Source organism: Montipora capricornis, chromosome 7 (assembly GCF_036669925.1).
Source record: "Montipora capricornis isolate CH-2021 chromosome 7, ASM3666992v2, whole genome shotgun sequence".
Classification (NCBI taxonomy): domain Eukaryota; kingdom Metazoa; phylum Cnidaria; class Anthozoa; order Scleractinia; family Acroporidae; genus Montipora; species Montipora capricornis.
Genome location: NC_090889.1, coordinates 36726850 through 36747010, shown reverse-complemented (window position 1 = coordinate 36747010; position 20161 = coordinate 36726850). Strand labels below are relative to the sequence as shown.

The 20161-nt window shown below is 38.8% G+C and overlaps 1 protein-coding gene across 4 annotated transcripts in view; it reads left to right on the top strand.

Moving 5' to 3' along the window:
* Positions 1–1105: 1105 nt before the first annotated feature.
* The window catches only part of LOC138057073 (protein SSUH2 homolog), a 21767-nt gene continuing 2711 nt past the window's right edge, over positions 1106–20161 (top strand). Inside the window, exons 1-12 of one of the 4 annotated variants that reach the window (XM_068903090.1) lie at positions 6441–6836; positions 6921–7093; positions 8015–8050; positions 8206–8296; positions 9894–9968; positions 11262–11337; positions 12203–12332; positions 13123–13183; positions 14000–14124; positions 16568–16630; positions 17366–17457; positions 19823–19915. In XM_068903090.1, the coding sequence (XP_068759191.1) occupies positions 8227–8296; positions 9894–9968; positions 11262–11337; positions 12203–12332; positions 13123–13183; positions 14000–14124; positions 16568–16630; positions 17366–17457; positions 19823–19915 (785 nt within the window). In that variant the 5' untranslated portion in view covers positions 6441–6836; positions 6921–7093; positions 8015–8050; positions 8206–8226. Of the gene's footprint in view, positions 1318–1400; positions 1568–6440; positions 6837–6920; positions 7094–7976; positions 8051–8205; positions 8297–9893; positions 9969–11261; positions 11338–12202; positions 12333–13122; positions 13184–13999; positions 14125–16567; positions 16631–17365; positions 17458–19822; positions 19916–20161 lie in introns of those variants that run through there. The other 3 variants (XM_068903091.1, XM_068903092.1, XM_068903089.1) reach the window with 3 other exon arrangements.

Below are 20161 nucleotides of genomic sequence, written 5' to 3'. Positions count from 1 at the left end.
TGTATCATGCTCTACAAATATCAGTAACTGTACTTACCAGTTTTTTCTTTTTTTTTTTTTTTTTGTACAAAATAAAGTAGGAGAGGTTTATCCATAATTTGGGTACGTTTTCAATGAAACAATTATTCCACTCTCGCTCGTTGGAGTTGATTATAGCCAACTTGCGACTCGTTGGCTACCTATCACGTCATATCCAAAGCGCGTTCGTGCCTTTTTGAGTAGCAGTAGGAGTAGTAACCAATCAAAAAGCACAGATTTTCCCCAAGAGGACGAAATTTTTAATCTGCGCTTTTTGATTAGTTAATTTGATTTGATCAAATTCCAATGATGCACGAGTCTCTGGGTGCTTACCATTTAGCCAAATAATCCGGATGGAATGATCGTTGCATAAAGGTAAGCGATTTTCCGAATTTAATGACCAACCGGATGAGGATGGCGCTTACCATTTAATACAAAGCATTCCATCCCGCATATTTTACTCGATCTTGTGAGAAAGGGTCTGGAAACGGAAGGTTCTCGCAAATGGTAAGAGTGTTTCGCGAATTCCGTTCCGAACGGAAAAAGAGGACTACCTCTGGAGGTTGTCCACAATTTCCGAAAAGATTTTCCGGAAAATTGCCTTTCCATTTGATCTCAAACCGAAATTTCCGGATCCTTTGGCTAAATGGTAAGCACCCTCCCTCTGTCCTTGTCATCTACCGATACAAAAACCTGAGCGAGGCTTAAAAATTGAACAGGATTTTGAGGTTACAGAGCCGTGTAAATGCAAAGATTTTTGGCAAGATGCTAGCCAAATATCGACTTTCTTCGTGTTTAAGGCTGGGAGGCGAGTGACCTTTGGAAGTGCGAGAAATTCGGCTTAATTCTGGAGGCACTCTGCCGTGAGCGGTCTGCACGCCTTGTCTATTTATATTGAATGTGACCTCCCAAAACCCATCAAATCACTCAGGACAACGCAGAAAATAGTAGGTGAGTTAGCTTTATTTATCTGGCTGCCCATAAAATGAATTTTCGAAAAGAAAGATCACGATTTGAACCAATTTATAAAGTCTCCCGTTTTTTCACTGAAGCTCCAGATTTTTTGCAGTTTGAGCTCTGAGGGGTTGGCCGCAGGTCTGCGATTTGAGCTTTTTGGCGGAATTGACAGCAGCTTATCTTTCCTATTGCTGCATCAGAGTTTCCAACCTTGGATAATATATAAATACAGATATTAAAGAGCGAAAACACCGACGCTGAAAACGACCAAAGACATACTGAAAATCGCATATAAGCCTTACAAAACCACACAGAAGGCAAGAAGCCTTACAATAAAACGAGGTAAGAGACGTTTTTATTAAAAAAAATTCGCTTATATTTTTCACTTTCAAGGACACCTGTTTTCTTTTTCACTTTTGCTTCAGTTTGGGGAGCCTGTGCTAACAATGTAGATTCATTTCGTCATTTCGCCAAACGCCTCCACTTCCTCGTATTTAAATTCTTCGCTGGAGAAAACCTCAAGCACAGTTTCGCACCTTAGCGTCATCTGGAAGGAGGTCAAACGTTTTCTGGAGTTTAGCGTACTTTACAGGTAATTTTGCCTCTTGTGGTGAATGCATTTGGTTTAGGACACCGTTTAATTAGGTTTACTACAGCAATCGATATGGGAAGCTCGTATATTCATCTCATTTCAATCTCGATATCTTTAATTAAGTCTCCTTATAATTTCTTTGTTTATCAGTTTTCGCCTTTAAATATTTTGGCTGGCAGGGTTTCTGAACTAAAATTATCATCTCGGATATTGGGACATTTTTCTGCAATGTTGTGTTTCGTTCGCTGCGAAAGGAAAAAATTAATGTTCGCGTGCTGGAACGCTCATTGCAAACAACTGGAAAATCAAGCTAACAACGCGTCCAAATCATTAGGAGAGTGTACCTGTTGATCAATGAATACTGCGCGTTTTAATCTGATGATGAGAAATAATGTTTTGAAAGCAGAAAATTACGAGAATCCGCGGAGAATTACATTAAAAAGTTGACAGGATCGAAATCCAGCTCCACGTGTGCAAAGAGGAAAAAGTGGTGATATATCTCAACTAAAGTCGATCAAGGAAAAAAACGTTTAGATGACACAATCTCCAGTTTTCATTTGCTTGCAGTTTAAAAAGTAAAATATTGGAAACAAGGAGGTATTGGATGATTTTACAAAACAGCCATGCCTTGCCTCTCCAGACTAACATACTTACCCAAATTATCGAGTCAGTATTACCAATTTAAGTAAATGCAAATTTAACCTAAGTACGTTAGACAACAGATATATTTGCTCTAATTATGGATGGGAGAGGAAATATATAGTGAAAACATGTTTGTTTACGTTAACTATGAAAAACATTAACGAACGCATCGAGCATGAAATCAAAGAGCTGCATCGCCGACATGTTAAACTCGAATGTCACAGTCGTAGAGGAAACTTGAAGTTCTTTGGAATAAAGGAACGTGAAAACGAAACAAACAATGACACTGAACTCGCCCTAAGAGAATTCATGCGTACAAAGCAAAAGATTCTTCCAGTCGACGAAAAAAAACATTCATTTTGACAGAGTTCACAGAATTACAAATGAATGAAGGGGTAGTTTCTAAAGAAACTGTGGTGCTGCGTCGGTGGGGAAGTAGTATACAAAAATTTGGTTTTATCAACGGAGTTGATAATGTAAATTGGCCACCGTACAGAGATTCTAAAAGCTGACGTTTCGAGCGTTAGCCCTTCGTCAGAGCGAATCGAGGAATTACGGGTTACGTGTAGTTTTTATAGTAGAGTAGGAGCTACGCTATTGGTGGTAACATGGCAACGTGAAAAATAGGAATATATTAGTTAAATGAAAAGCGTTCATTTAACTAATATATTCCTATTTTTCACGTTGCCATGTTACCACCAATAGCGTAGCTCCTACTCTACTATAAAAACTACACGTAACCCGTAATTCCTCGATTCGCTCTGACGAAGGGCTAACGCTCGAAACGTCAGCTTTTAGAATCTCTGTACGGTGGCCAATTTACATTATCAACTCCGTTGATAAAACCAAATTTTTGTTCACAGAATTACGTCGCGCCATTCACAATCAAATGGGCGAAGTCTTAAACCAAGACCGATCATAGTTAGGCTGACAGATTTTCAAGATAATTTTTTTATTAAATCCTTCATCAAAAATCTCCCAAGAGGTACCGGATTTGGAATATCCGACGATTTTCCTAAAGAAGTTGACGAGGTAAGAAAGTTGTTATATCCGATACTAAAGGCGGCCAAGCGCGAGAAGAAAAATGCATACTTCAACGTCCAAAAGTTGATCATCGACGGTGCTCTTTACCGTGGTGAAGAAACATCTCAATTTTCTTTCTATGGGCGTTTAATGGACAATTAAGCTAAAATGAAAGTTAAAATGCAGTTTAGTTTATTTATTTATTTATTTTTTCTACGGAACCACCTAATTGAGAGCTGCAGCTTTCCACTTTCTATATCCAGTCAAAATGCCATACAAAGCCTTAGGTAAGTCTGTAATAGTTATGTGTTTCTGTATGTGTTTCCGCATGTGCTTTCGTTTTAGCTTTCTCTCCTGTTATGTTGATCAACTTTGTTTCGATGCTAACGAGGTAATAAGAATCAAGTCTCGCCACAAATATCAACCACATTGTGAACATAATTCTAAAAAAACTATTTTCATTATTTCTTGGATACCCCGTCTATCCTGTTATTAGAAATCAAATGTATAAACTGTTATCACTTAACGTTAGAGGGCTAAACAGTTCGAGAAAGCGAAGACAAGTTTTTCGTTGGTTGCACCAACAGCAATCGGATATAATTTTCTTGCAAGAAACTCATTCCTCGCCGGAATCCATCAAAAGATGGGAAACAGAATGGGGAGGCAAAATCGTGTCCAGTCATGGCTCCTCTCATAGTAGAGGAGTCATGATTTTATTCAAACCACGTCTTGACGTTGACTGCCAAAAAATTAATGCGGATAATTCTGGCAGATGTATTTTAGCCGAGACTATTATTGATGGTACGAAAGTGGTTTTAGTAAACATTTACGCACCGAATGATACAACCCAACAAGTTGACGTTTCAAAAGAATTTCTAATCCCTTACGCCAATGACAACTTGGTGCTGGGAGGTGATTTTAACTGTACAATTAGCACTTCAGACAAAAAAGGCGGTAGACCGATAGACAGCAAAAAAGCCTCTCTCGACGAGCTTCAGTTGTTAATCAAAACACATAATTTACTTGATTCATGGCGTTTCAAGAATCCAGATCAACCAGGCTTTACGTGGGCTAACCCGTCAATGAAAATACAGTGTAGACTTGACTACTTCTTAATTTTAAAGCAGCAAAAAGATCACGTAAAGGATTGCAAAATACTTCCAACCATTTATTCAGATCACTCCGTCGTCGCTCTCTCCATGTCTTTCAACGAAAGTGAACTCTCTCGAGGGCCAGGGTTTTGGAAGTTTAACAACTCCTTAATGTCAGATACTAATTACGTGGAACTGTTCACATTTAAAATTCCAATGTTTGCAAAAAAGCATGAACAAGTCAACGACAAAGGGTTGCACTGGGAAATGACTAAAATGGAAATTCGTGCTTTTACAATAGCTTTTTCAAAGAAGAAAGCTAAACGAAAACGTGACGAAGAATCAATTCTTTTGTCAGAAATGATGAGATTGCAAATCAAACTCCAGGCGTCATACAGCGATTCTCTTAAGACTGAGCTGGAGGGAATAAAATTCAAGCTTTCCAAAATTGCGGGTATTAAAACACGAGGAACAATCGTGCGTAGTAGAGCGCGTTGGTACGAGCATGGTGAGAGGAATAGTAAATACTTTTATAACTTAGAAAAAAGGAACCAAAAAAAGAAACATATAACGTCCTTAGTTAATAATGAAGGTGACAAAATCACAAACCCGAAGGACATCCTAGAGGAAGAAGAACGCTTTTTCGAAGGGATTTACACATCAAGAAATATGGACCCCAACTGCTCAACTTTCAATGAGTTCTTTGAAACAGAAAACGCATTATCAGAAGAAATCGCGAAAACGTGCGAAGGTGTCATGTCGGTTCAGGAGTGTGAGCTTGCATTAAAAGCTATGGAAAACAACAAAACTTCCGGCACGGACGGGCTAACGCCTGAATTCTATCGCTATTTTTGGAACCTGCTCTGTTCATTTATGGTAAGTAGCTTTAATTACGCCTTTCGAAACGGAACTCTTTCTATCTCTCAACGTCAAGGGATTATTTCCTTAATTCCGAAGAAGAAGAAGAATACCGAATATTTAAAAAACTGGCGGCCTGTATCTTTACTGAATGTAGACTATAAAATAGCGACGAAGACCATTGCTCTGCGCTTAGAGAAGATCTTGCCGAACTTAATTCATCCCTGTCAATCTGGATATGTTAAAGGAAGGTTCATTGGAGAAAGTATTAGGTTAATAGCAGATACAATGCATTTCACTAAAGCGAAGAATATTCCAGGGGTAGCCGTGTTTTTTGGATTTTGAGAAAGCGTTTGACTCGATTGAGTGGAATTTTATTCATAGATGCCTCGAAACGTTTAATTTCGGTCTTGACTCCGACAATGGATAAAGTGTTTTATACAGATATCTCTAGTTGTGTTCTGAATAACGGATACGCCTCAAAACATTTTCATCTAGAACGCGGGGTGCGTCAAGGTTGCCCACTTTCCGGCACATTATTCGTTATTGCTATTGAGTTACTCGCACAACGTATTAGACGCTCAAAAGAAATAAAAGGTATTCCAATAGATGAACATAATGAGGTTAAACTTTCGCAATATGCAGACGACACAACTGTACTTCTTTCTGATGTCCAGTCACTGTCAAGGGTATTTGATTTATTATCGCTTTTTGAAAGGTGCTCTGGTCTAAAACTAAATCAAACAAAATCTGAAATGTTATGGCTTGGCTCTATGCGTAACAGAAAAGACACCACCATACATGATCTCCAATTGAGCGCCGAGCCAGTTTACGCGCTTGGCGCGCATTTTACATATGATCTAGAAGTGTCTGAAAAAAAAAAATTTTTTTGACAAATTAGGATCTTTTAAAGAAAAACATTGAATATGTGGTCCCAAAGAGACCTCTCCATCGCTGGCAGGATAAATATAATTAAAACATTAGCACTTTCAAAAACTTGTGTTTATCTGCAGTGTCATGAATACCCCTAAAGAATTCAGTAAGGAAGTAGACAAGATTACAAAACCCATCAAATCACTCAGGACAACGCAGAAAATAGTAGGTGAGTTCACTTTATTTATCTGGCTGCCCAGAAAATGAATTTTCGAAAAGAAAGATCACGATTTGAACCTTTTATGGAACATTTTCCTCGATCAGTTGAATCGGCCGTTACAACTGTCTCAAATAACGTGACGTCACGCGTTCTCGCATCCTTACGGTTGTCTCCCTGTGCTGACAGCGAGCTTTAGCAAAGAAAGCAACTGCTGCGTGTAACAAAGCGCACAGATAGTTTGTCTTTAGCTACTGCACTTGTGTACCAGTTAAATGTAACCTTTGTATGGATCTGACAATTAAATGAGGCAATTTATAAAATCTCTCGTCTTTTCACTGAAGCTCCAGATTTTTTGCAGGTCTGCGATTTGAGCTTTTTGGCGGAATTGACAGCAGCTTATCTTTCCTATTGCTGCATCAGAGTTTCCGGCCTTGGATAATATATAAATACAGATATTAAAGAGGGAAAACACCGACGCTGAAAACGACCAAAGACATACTGAAAATCGCATATAAGCCTTACAAAACCACACAGAAGGCAAGAATCCTCACAATAAAACGAGGTAAGAGACGTTTTTATTAAAAAATTTCTCTCATATTTTTCACTTTCAAGTACACCTGTTTTCAGTTTTTCACTTTTTCTTCAGTTTGGGGAGCCTGTGCTTACAATGTGGATTCATTTCGTCATTACGCTACGGCTAAACGCCTCCACTCCCTCGTATTTAAATTCTTCGCTGGAGAAAACCTCAAACACAGTTTCGCACCTTAGCGTCATCTGGAAGGAGGTCAAACGTTTTCTGGAGTGTAGCGTACTTTACAGGTAATTTTGCTTCTTGTGGTGAATGCATTTGGTTTAGGACACCGTTTAATTAGGTTTACTACAGCAATCGATATGGGAAGCTGGTACGTTCATCTCATTTCACTCTCGATATCCTATCTCCTTGTTTATCAGTTTTCGCCTTTAAATATTTCGGCTGGCAGGGTTTCTGAACTAAAATTATCATCTGGGATATTTGGACATTTTTCTGCAATGTTGTGTTTCGTTCGCTGCGAAAGAGAAAAATTAATGTTCGCGTGCTGGAACGCTCATTGCAAACAACTGCAAACAAATAAGCTCAAAATCAAGCTAACAAAGCGTCCAAATCATTGGGAGAATGTACCTGTTGATCAATGAATACTGCGCCTTTTAATCTACGATGAGAAATAATGTTTTGAAAGCAGAATATTTTAAGAATCCGCGGAGAATTACATTAAAAAGTTGACAGGATCGAAATCCAGCTCCACGTGTGCAAAGAGGAAAAAGTGGTATCTCAACTAAAGTCGATCAAGGAAAAAAACGTTGAGATGGCACAATCTCCAGTTTTCATTTGCTTGCAGTTTAAAAAGTAAAATATTGGAAAAAAGAAAGTATTGGATGATTTTACAAAACAGCCATGCCTTGCCTCTCCAGACTAAGATACTTGAAAATCCCAAATTAACGAGTCTATTACCAATTTAATTAAATGCAAATTTAACCCAAGTCCGTTAGACACCAGCTATATTTGCTCTAATTATGGATGGGAGAGCAAATATATAGTGAAAACATGTTTGTGTACCCTCAGCTTGAAAACATTAACAAATACTGTTATAGCATCTCTTGTATTTTTACTGTTATTAGAAAGAAAATGTCATTTATTGAGAACCATAATGTGACATGTGTTCAGTTGCAGCACATCATTTTTAACTTTTATTTGCCACGTAGAAGTTGCTGTTGGAAACTAAATTTAGTCACTTACAGGTAATATTTTCAAATGACTTACAGGAGGAGAAAAACAAATATTATATTTAAATCTGCATTTTTTATGAAACAAATCTGAAATCTGATGTTGATAATACCGGTACTTCTAAAGGACATGATTGAAATGCTTCATGAAATGTGGCTTTTTTCGTCAGAACCTTGAAGACTGCCACACCATGAGTCAAGCGCCTTATCCACCTGCAGGGCCTGGATATGGATATGGACCTGGACAACCTTATCAGCCTGGTACGACAACTTGGGAGCAACGTTAAGGGGTGACATATATTACTCTATAAATGGACGTGGCAAGGAGAAACCCAATTCCACCCAAGGGCTTTCCTGTTGAGGAGTAAAATTGATTTGAATTGGCTGGAGTAAAATCTACACCTGTTTCAGGCGTTCTTGAACAGCAGGGCTAAAGCCCAACCAATTTACTCTAATTGATTCAGTATCAGGGGCACCTCCTTTATTTTACTTTGTATATCCACATGCTGCTTGCTGTACAGTGTATGTGCTTTTATAGCGGAGCTCTGCGTGCACTGAGCACCATGGGTAAGACACTGCAGTTTAGACAAAACAAAGAGAAATTTGTGAGACAGCAAAACAAAAATCCAATATTATTAATATTATTAATAATAATAATTACTACTTGTATACTTGTGTCCAACATTGGTGGCCATACTCCAGCTAGTTTACAGCGTACATCTTTGATATTGGACATTCATGTTATGGTCAATTGACACCTGTCAAAACAAGGTGTCTGCTGACCAGTATCACATGCCCATATCACAGGCTCAAGTTTAGAGCTCGTCTGTTTGTTTGAAGTTGACTGCTAACCAGCTACTGGGTTTCGATTGGCTCGCAGCCTCAATCCAGGTTAACTTATCGTCTACTTTCTCAAATCCCATAATACACCTTGTTTACCCCCGAAAAATTTTGCATAATCATTGTTTGCAATAGCCCACTTTCAGGGTTCTCCTTATCAGGCAGTAACCGGTTAAATTTACCGCTTGTAAGAGCACTTATTACCACCTGCAAATGCTCAGAAGTCGCTTATCCTTTGCAGAACTTCCAACATTAACCAATTGCTTTACTGGTTTGAAAAGGTGCCATACCTGTTGCGCTGAAAACTAGGGAGAACCCTGACTTTAAATTAAAATTAAGTCCTAAACAAAAGGCATCATCTCGAGGGTCTGGGGAATAAATATAAGGATTTGTATGTGTTTATTCCCCTGAGCCTCGAGATGATGTCTTTTGCTTAGGACTGAAGTTTAACTTAATGTATCGCAATTTATTTCTTAAGAAAATTGTTTAATGGTTTGCCATTTTATATTTGAATTTTTTGATATCTTGAACACAGATCAATATAAAAATTAATTTTGTAGATTTGGATTATGACTGTGGAATGTTATTACCTTCGATATTAAAAAGTTAATGGGGAAAAAAATTATCTTAAAAATGAATATGTGGATTTCTTATGCATATCTTGAGAACTGTACACTCCTACACTGTATTCCTAAACAACTTCAATAATTTATTATTCATAGCATAACAAATATTAAAATATGAATTAAATCATGTATAATAGAAGCCAACAGATTTCATATATTATGTAATGTCTATATGTATGGAGGATGTATTTATGTTTATTTATAGCACCATATTTTTGTTTAAGTGTCTTACCTACCTGTGGATGCAGCCATTTGTGTGTAGATTTATGTACTTGTTTTGAAAATTTTGTTTTTAATAAAATTTATTATTGCTGTTAGTTTTGGGATTTAAAACTTATCCTTCTATTTTTTCATACCATTGATTATCACTCTTTTCTCCCTTTACACATTAGCCAATGTTCCAGGTCCCTCAGCTCCTCCAGCGGACATGTTTTCACAATACACTGGTTATGAAAATACTCGCTTTGGTGAGTATAATAATTAACAATATTTACCCTGCAGGAACCTCCACTCACGCAAAAGTGGTTGTCAGGGAGTTCCTGCATCTGATCAAATTGAAATTTTAAATAGGAATATTGGTTTTTGAGGAAAGGGGAAAACTCAGGAGAACCTGGAGAAAAACCTCTCAGAGCAGAGTAAACAACAAACTTAACCCACATGTGGCCACGAGTCCAGAGTCGAACCCTGGACACATTGGTGGGAGCCGAGTGCAATCACGCAATCCCTGCTCCCTGTATATATTCAAATATACTTATTATTTCAATGATTAGGGTGTCAGTTGGACTAGAAGGAGATCACATAACAAAGATGGATTAGAACTTAAAGTGTGGGATATCGATTGGGTTATGGACCAGAATTAAGGTTTAAAGAAAACCAAGTTTCTTACATCCAGCTCTTTCCTGGACCAATGCCAACATTATAGACCTTTATTTTTGCAGTGATATATGTAATAAAACTCTTTACGTTTGTCGACACCCAAAACAAGATTGAGTTCAGGCTCACTTCTTTTGGGAATTGGTGGTGGTGCCTCCTGTGGACTAGAAGAATGGGGCTGGGAAAAGGGACTTTTTCTTTCCCCATTCTTCTTGTGTGCTTGTGGTACTCGCTCAATACCCAAAACCAGGTTAAGTACAATGTGCGAGCCAGCGAGCCATGTGAGTCAACATGCGAGTCAACGTTATCAAAAGCTAACCATTTTAAACTTGGTGTTTAGACTTATTAATTAAATTAAAATACCGTTTATCAGCGCTATTTGAAATGGGTGCTTTATATGGATGGTTTTCAATCATGTCATGAGATGGCCATGTTGGTGCACAAAACAATAGCAAATTATGGCTCATGTTTTGCATAACAATAGAGTCAAATTCCCAAAAGACTTTTCTCTCTATTGTTCTGTGCACCAACATGGCCGCTGTGACGTCAGGTGAAAACAGGTGAGTTTGTTGAGACCCACCCAAAACAAGTGAGCCTGCTCATTAATTAGGCTAATGTTGCTGCCTGAGCTTAAGGATTGTTGGCAAAGATGAATATTGTGTGGAAAGGTGAAATGACCTTGGGTGCATTCCATTGGTTTTACTCAAGATTGAATCAGGCGACCTCTAGCTCTAATTCCCAGCATCATTCCACCTGAATTGTCAGTGATCTCGTGTGAGATATTATTTCAAAGCCTGAGAATTAGACTGGACTACCATTCCAAGGATATTGGTCTTGAAATCTCGCAGTATGTACATGCTTGATATGAAATATTTTTATTATCTCAGGCAGTTCATTTGTCCCACCACCTCCGCCATATGTACCACCACCGACAGCACAGATGCCAGAACAGCATTTCCAATCGTGAGTTTGTGTCTACTATAGTATAAGACTAGGTACTATGGAATGTCAATATCATTTGCCTTTATGTGGTTCATTCTAATGTCAAGGCTGTCATAGACTCATAAGCCCACCTAGGAAAGGAAAGGAAAGGAACTTAATTTTAAATTATTTAAGTGTCTAGTCATTCTAGTGCTGGAGCGCTAATTGGGGACACTGTAAACTAAAATTAACAATAACAGTAAATCAAGTCAAATGTTGGTTTTTGAGGAGAGGGGAAACAGGAGTACCCGGAGAAAACCTCTGGGTGCAGAGTAGAGAACCCGGGCCACATTCGTGGGAGGTGAGTTCTCTCACCATTGCGCCATCCCTGCACGGGAATTTAAAGTTTCACGTTTCGCTCATCATCATCATCGTTATCGCCATTATCATCATCACCATATCCTTTACCATCACAGTTACTATAATTCATTTTTTTCTCTGTACAATCTTTATTTATTATCTACCAGTAACTGTTGTTCTAAACCCCTTCAGCAAACAAGTACCAGTAAGTTATTCGTGGAATCTAGCCTTATAGGCTTGGAAATGCATTTGCAAAATGTGTCACTGAGGTCAACATTGTTTTAGGCACCATAAAATATAAATTTGCCTGTATATGGTTTGTTCTAATCGTCAAGGTTGTTGTAGACTTTTTAAGCCCAGCAAGGAAAGGTTTCTCTCATTATCATCATCACCATTGTCAATTCCATCATCATCATCATCATAGCCTTCACCATCTCATTTACTGTCATTTTTTTGCTGTATTTTTTGTGGTCGCCTTATAGGCCGTGCAAATGCATTGCAAAATGTGTCACTGAGGTTAACCTGACCATTCAGTATTGATTTGTAGTTGCACAGCCATAACTGATGAACAAGCCCGAAATGCCATGCTACAGTTTGTCAGCGAGCACTGTTGCTATGGCAAGGCACCAGCACAGGAAATGGTGATCAAGGACATAGTTCCATCCAGTGCTTATCATGTAAGTATTGTATTTTAGCTTAGAGGGCCAGCAGGGGGTGGCTAGTCTGAAATCAGGTTTGACCTCTCCAAAAAATGCCACTATTAAAAAATCAGGCAAAATCTTGCATTAATTAACAGGTTAATTGCAATATACGTGGCTTGCAGGGTCCAGTCACATCTGTGGTGGAGGATGAATCAACACCATGTACCTATTCAACACTGTGCATATTTGTCCCAAACCCCCCAACATAATTTGAGTGGTCAGTCTATTTAATCCAGGTGCCGGTGGTGTTACAGAGTTGGCAATTTTTCTTGCAACTTGTCTCAAAAATTTTCTGCAACAAACATTAAATGTAACAAAACAAATTTATACATGACAGGCGTTTGGGACTGTAAAATGACCGGAAATTTAAAATTACCTCTCCTGGTCTTAAGCTACGAGAGAGCCGTCAAAGTCGCAAAGCAGCGCAAAGCAAAGTTGCAAAGCAGCGAGAAGAGAAAAACCTCTGGCTACCTTGGACTTTAAAATCTCGCTTTCATGCAGACGCCAGGGTCAAGATCTGACCTTCAGATATGATTGGTTTGTTTGATTGGTAATATCGAGGCGACGCGTGATTGCTAAGTTGCCATTGGTCCCTTTTGTAATTATCATTTTGACGCATTTGACAGCTGGCGTGTGCATGAAAGTGAGGTTTTTCTCTTCTCGCCGCTTTCGCAGCTCTCTCATGGCTCAAGAAAAGCCTCTGCGACCAGGATACATCCTCCTCTATTCATTAGGTGTTTGCTTTTACTTGTTTTTATCTTGACAGTATTCTCTGACAAGTTTCTGTGAATCAAGGAAGACTGAGTGGAAATTTGAACCTTACCGAGGTAAGGATACACAAATATAGCATGGCCAAAAACGAATGAAGAAACCACCCATTATCAGTTATCTCCAGGTCCCAGTTGTTCGAACAATCCACCGGATAAATCACTATATCCACTGCACTGGATAACTCAATTGGTTTTTGTAGTGTTAATCCGCTGGATAGTGATTTATGCGGTGGATAAAGATCGTTTGAACAACTGCGGCCAGAAATGCTTGTAATTACATGCACGCCCAATTTTGACATCCAACACAAATTGTCCCTTCAAGCCCAAACCAAAAAGCTCCAAGTTTTTAATGAAAACAATAAAAAGAAACAAAACAAAAAACAATAACAACAAAAATACAATTTAGTAATTTCACGTTGATGTTTTCCCTAGTACGGGAGAGTAATGAACAAAAGCAAGACGCTTGGTGGCGTTTACGTGGGATGCTCGGTTTTTGTAAAATGTGAAGATTGGATGCAAATGTAACTGATTCCTGAAGCTGACTGAGAGTCACGAGGGAGGATTCTAGCTTACTCTTGAGTATACACCTTATTCCAAAATGGCCGCTATTTTAGCATTTTGTTTGCTTGCAAAAAAATTAGCCCTCGTTGCCTTGTTCTTACACTTAAATTTCAAAAGAATATTTAACCTTGATCGAGGCAACAAGGGCTCATTTGCAAGCAAACCACAATAATTTTAAAATGGTGGTCATTTTTGAATAAGGTGTATATTGACTCTTGGTAATACATCATGTAGTCGATAGCTGTTACCACAGCTTACAGCTTCATGTACTTGTAACGTAGTTTCTCAGTCGCATGTTGTGTTTTGTCTCAGGTCAGCCAATTGACAGTCCGGTCAATGGTTCTGCTCCTCTGCCATGGATTATTCCAGTCCAGCCTCCACAAATGTTCGCAGACCACGAAACTAAGCTTGAAGTCCCCCACACTGCAAATATAAAGGTCAGTGTTCGATAGGGCTAAGGGGCCTGTAAGTCTTGGCCGACACTTGTGTGTTAACATTAAGTGTGATTCGTGTAGGTACACATGATTTCGAATGCAGTAGGGAATAATTAAGCACAAGTAATTTATTTTCAAAGACAAACAAAATTCGGGGTAATGCACTGCCAGTTGATTTTAAGTGTAAGTCATTGTTCCAACTGTTGAGTCTTTTGTTTTTCGGTTAGAGTAGTGAGCCAAGGTTGGGGGATTAGGGTTAGGATTAGCGGCGCCAAAGGTGCGCGCAGAGCATCATTAGAAAGAAAGTTTTTTTGTGTTTAAGGCGAACAAGCAGCCCCCCAATAGGTTAAGTGCAATGGCTCCTGGACATAACATCTAATCCCACACCGTATGAGGGAGTGGGTAGTCGCCCAAACAGAGGGTCATTAGAAAGAAAGTATGATAACCCATCTCATGATCTCTTCGAGGAATTTTGGTTTTGGTCAACATACGACCTTACGACTGTATGACCGTCCACTCCTCCATGTATGCCAATTTGACCAGTGTCACGTAACCATATAGTGGGCTCAAGTTTAGATAATCCATAATTGTATCCAGCTAGTTTATAGCGTACGTCTTTGATATTGGACAGCCATGTTATGGTCAATTGACACCTGCCAAAACAAGGTATCCACCGGCCAGTACAGCTGACCATATCCCAGGCTCAAGTTTAGAGCTCATCGAGGTCAACCTTTTTTTAAAGTTGACCGCTAACCAGTTACTGGGTTTCAATCAGATCGCAGGCTCAAGCCAGTTTGACTTATTTGAAGAATAAGTAACCCAGGAGCTCTGCTTTTTGGCTTGGCTAAATCTATGTATTACCTTACGAGAGCTGCTACGTCACCCCTATTTTGGTGGAAAATAGATAGGAGTGGAGATACCCGCAGGAAACAGGGTAATGAGGTCCCTTGCAAATGTGGTACTTGGATAACTCAGTAAGGTCCAAAGGTTTTAACTTTATATTTGTCTTCCATTTTCCCAAATTTGAATCCAGTGTGCTTTGTAAACAGCTAACTATTATAGTCTTAAAACTGCCTCCTGAAAATTAGGGTATTTAATCCATTGTCAAGTTTGATTTGAAATATCTCTTTCGTTGCTCATTCTTGTAGAGCACATCTGACGATATCCATGTTGAACAAGCAATATAAAATATTGAGGATAATAGATAACCTCGTGGGGATACAAATTTTATCTTCGAGTGCTGATGGTATCTCACTTGTTTGCTGCGCTCACTTAATAATAATATTAATGATGATAATAATAATAATAATAATAATAATAATAATAATAATAATAATAAAAAAACTATAAAATCTTGAGTTGTAAAATGGTAAAATTAACTAAAGGAAACCTTGTTGATGCGCGATTTAAAACCAGTGCTTAATGAAAATGTTAGCAGTGAGAAACTTCTTCTCTACTAGCCATATATATATTTTCTAGCAGATTTAACTAGGTCTGTTTATTTTCATTTATTTTTTCACTGTTATTACTTTCCTTATTTGGTATTAGTCTTGTTTAAAATCGATTGTACTTTAGGTAACCGTTACTTCTGAAGATGCGTGTTGGAGCATACATGTACGAAACGTCAAGTTGATAAAAAGTTTTACAACATGCGTTGTCTCGTTATGTTAAGAACCGCAGTTTGTTTGTTATTTTTACTCAAACAAATAACTCCAAGTTCACAACTGAGATGAACTGCACTTGCTATCTATTCTTTTTAATTCGTAGATATTGCTTTTTTGATTCCATACATTCTCTGTAAGTTTGTGTCTTTGGAATTACAGGAAATGTATGGCAGAAACTTTATTTAATAAAATAACTTCTACAATAGCCATTCTCTCCAACTTTCTTCTGCCGCACGTTTGAGCGCATATCTTCTGTTTTGGAAAGTGAAAAAACCCAGCATTTGCATATCATGAATACTTTTCATCTTTTTGAACTTCCACACAGACCTCTGAATTTCTCTCCATCTTACCCTGATTACCCATGGTGCACTCAAGGGCGTGAACTCGTTTGTTAATAACACCACTGTGCGGCCACGCGAATTTGCGCGTGAACAGAGTGAATTAATGTTATTGGCTGACATGTTCGTAACCATGACGATATCAATGTCCTGCCATGTGGAAGATAAAGATAGTTTCTTTATTTTGCATGACGAAGATGTCAAATTTTATGAACAAGAAAGATCCCGGTATATCATCGAAATCTAGCTACATATATATATATATATATATATATATATATATAGAAGATTTAGCTCTACACTTATGTGTATTGAGCACTATTTAACAGTGTTAGCAGCCTTATTATTATTATTATTATTATATATATATATATATATATATATATATATATATATTAATATTACTAAATATTTACCGTAATGTCTACTGGTCGCTTGTTGCAGCCGTGCCATGATTGCAAAGCAGTGGGATATAAACAGTGTTATGAATGCCATGGGCAAGGATCGGTAAGCCTTACTTGTCATAACGTTGCATAACCATACCGTAAAATCGCCTATATCACTTTGGGGCCTACGGTTTATCGTTTACTATTGTGCCCAGAGGCAAAATATAGTTGTACGCAAAACTCAGTACTTGCAGTATGTTACATTTCCAAAAAACCGTGGCCACACTGCTGTACAATTTGAATTTGCGTTTCCTCAGTTTCGTTTCTGTTTCGAGTGGCACACTCACCGTATCCGCCATGATCAATCCCCTACTCCTTAATTTCCAACGACTCCAAACTATGCTGATTACTGCAACGCCCTAATTCATATTCAGTGCTATCCCCATAATTTGTATGATGTACCCTATGTTGTCAGGAAGCCCATAGCTCATACGCCCCCGGCTTGTATATAGGCTTCCTTGTCATTACCACCTTAAAAATTTGTAGTCGATCGTCTTTAAGTTATTGTAAATTTCTAGTGTACTGTTTTTTTTCTCTTTATTTTATGTGGTTAATGGCAAATAAATAAAATGAATCGTTGAATTGTTTTTGTTCTCTGCCCGCTTCGACATCAATTGCCTTTTGCTAAAGGTGCTCCGTTGTAAACGGGCTTTCCTCTACCAGGGCCCTCAACTCTGAGTTCTGCGTACAGCTATACTTAACAGCGGGGGAAGCTGTAATGTCAACTATTACTAGTTACAACATTGTGGCGACAGGTGGCGAGATGACAGTCTGTTCTTTTTCCTTTTTTGCTCAGAGGCGATGTATCAGATGCAATGGTACTGGGCGTGTGCAACAAATGGACCAAAATGTGCAATGTACCGTTTGTTTTGGTTCAGGATTTAAAAGGTACTTCAACAGAGGCATTGAATCAATAGTAAAAGCAAGGTGACACACGCTAACACCAACCCGGTGTGGCCAACTCATCACGCATGCCCGCAACCATTTCAATCACTGCTTGTTAAACCCGCATCGAGGTACATGAAGAAGGGACTTCTATAGCAATTGAGTTAGACTACGGTATTTCGCTTACGAATCCTGGATCGTTCCAGTCCGTTGTGAGAGCTAACGGTTTGTGAAGCGGTTTATTTGAAATTATAGTTTTGTCTTGTGCCCAAAAAGGACTGGAACGTCCCAAGATTCACTAGGAACTTGCTGTGAGCAAAATGGTCTAATGATTGCATGACTAGCAATGACAATACTCGGGAACTCAATTATTTTATAGACAACCTTAATCTGTTCTTGTTATTAATTCCTTTTTATACCATGGTGAGTATTTATCGTCTTGTTGGTCTTTGGAATTTAGGGAAATTCTATGGTGTTTATTGAAATTCGTCATGTCGGCCTCACGTTAAAGGGGCTTTGTCAAGAAAGTTAGCCAAATTTAGTGTCTGTAACCTGGCAACCAAATGAAGCGAAACTTAAAGTGCCACTACGACGAAAATTTATGGTTTTCTTTTCGGATTTTTCCAACGTCAATTAAGTCAATTTGTTCAAAATAATACAATGCATTAAAATTTGGAACGATAGAAGCAAGATAAGTTGGGAAATAGCCATCCAAAAACCACTAAAAATCTGTCCGCCATTACTCGGACGACATTGGAGAAGCCTGCGATTATTTTGTAAGCGGTCTTCACGCAAGACTTGGCTCGTGACGTCATACGCGCATTGCTTCGTGGCGTCTGACAAAGCGAAACAAGTCGATCAAGGAGTAGTGTACATAATATCGGCAAAAAGAAGCTCGGCGATCTCTCACATCTCATAGATGGCATGGGAAATGAGCCGCGTTTATTTTGATCGTTGCGCATATGAAGTCAGACCCCAGGCGATCCAGCTAGACCCAACCCTTTTTCTCGCTCACGGTCATTTGCCGTTCGAGAAATGGCGGACAGCGAAAACCGAAAAACTACGTTACAATAATCATACTTCCCGTGGGAATTTTGAGATAAAAATTGGCATGATACCTATTTAGTACGTCGATTTTCAAAATCTAAAGAAAAAAGGACATGCAAAATTTTCATCGTAGTGGCACTTTAAAAGTAGCTACTTAAACGTCGAATAAAGGTTTCAATGAAATAGAAAACAATACAAAATAAAACGGAGGCTGGGATGGGCAAAATTGAAGAAGATTAAAGTGGATTGCAATTGGTGTGTTCTAAAACTGTCTATTGTTTGTAACTTTATTAAACTAGTGCTTCCATGTTGGAAGGAATGTGCTGAGACTAGTTTTATTTGAGATTTTACAGCAGAGCAATTCTTACGGAAGGAGAAGCTGCTGTTACAATTGTATGCATAGACACTCACTCACTCACTCACTCAGACACGAAATCCTGAAATCGAAAATCTAGCTGGAATATATCCAGTACCAGCGGTAACCCATGGATGAGAAAGCGGTTGGCAAGATTTGTGTCCCTCTGCTCGCTTGGCGACCCGCGGCAATTATGTATGCTCGACAGAGATTTTTAAAATAAGGCTTTGATGATTTGTGTTGTTTAAAAGTGATTTCTAAGGTTTACGTTTAAGTTGTATATTGCGAGAAGGGGCGAGTAATTGGTAAAACTACACAAAATGAACTGAACTGCCGTGACACAATCCCTGCAAAGAGACGGAAAGAATTGTGGCGCCCGAAGTACTCCAAAAGGCTTGAAGTTCGAAGCGTTTAAGCCTGGTTTTCACTAGTGACGTAAGCATATGCTCAAGAACAAGTGCAAACATAGCAGCTCTCATTTCACCGTGAAAACGGCCTTGGCGTAAGCACAAACACGAGCTTGCGCACAAGGATCAAAATGTTTCCTTTTGTTTTGCACTTGCTTGTGTTTGTGCTTGCGCTCTGGCCGTTTCTGGCCAATTGGCCATTTCTGAGTTCGTGTCTGCCTCCTCTTCAAAGCGAGTCTGAGTGCGCAGTTTTTGTGATGGTAATTAGTTCTACTTTACATATGAATGAAAACTGTTTTCATAAGAAGAACTTCGCACTTAGACTCGCTTTGAAGAGGAGGCAGACATATGGCCTATTAAAGCACCCGTTCCAGATTCCCAGCGTCAGAACATTTACATTTTTTTTCCGCATGTGTCGACGTTAGTTTTCGCTTAGCATAAACTTCATGTGCCTACGCTTGTGTTTGCGTCGCTAGTGAATACCAGTTTATAAGAAACACACGCCTGGGCTCAAAACTTTCTTGTTGAGTTTTGACCTTTTGATTTTTTCTGTTTGCAGGTGTAATGTGTGTAATGGCGACGGTCGCGTTAAATGCCCGACTTGCCTTGGAAATGCTCAGTTGAAGACCTTTATCGAGATGACAGTGAAATGGTGAGTTTCTTAAATCCAAACATAGTCTCCAGGTGATCTGGTGACGTAATTCGGAGGACTGGGGAGAAAAACTTTAGCTCCGTATCCCACAACCACGCGCGGCCTTATTTTTTAATTCAACATGGCAGAGGCGAGGTTAGATCTCGTCGTTTCTACTTGAATGTGTATTCAGTAACAGGAAATGTGGTAGACACATAATGATCTGTTGAGTTTTGGCGATGGAAGGTACTGCTTCCGACTCCTCCA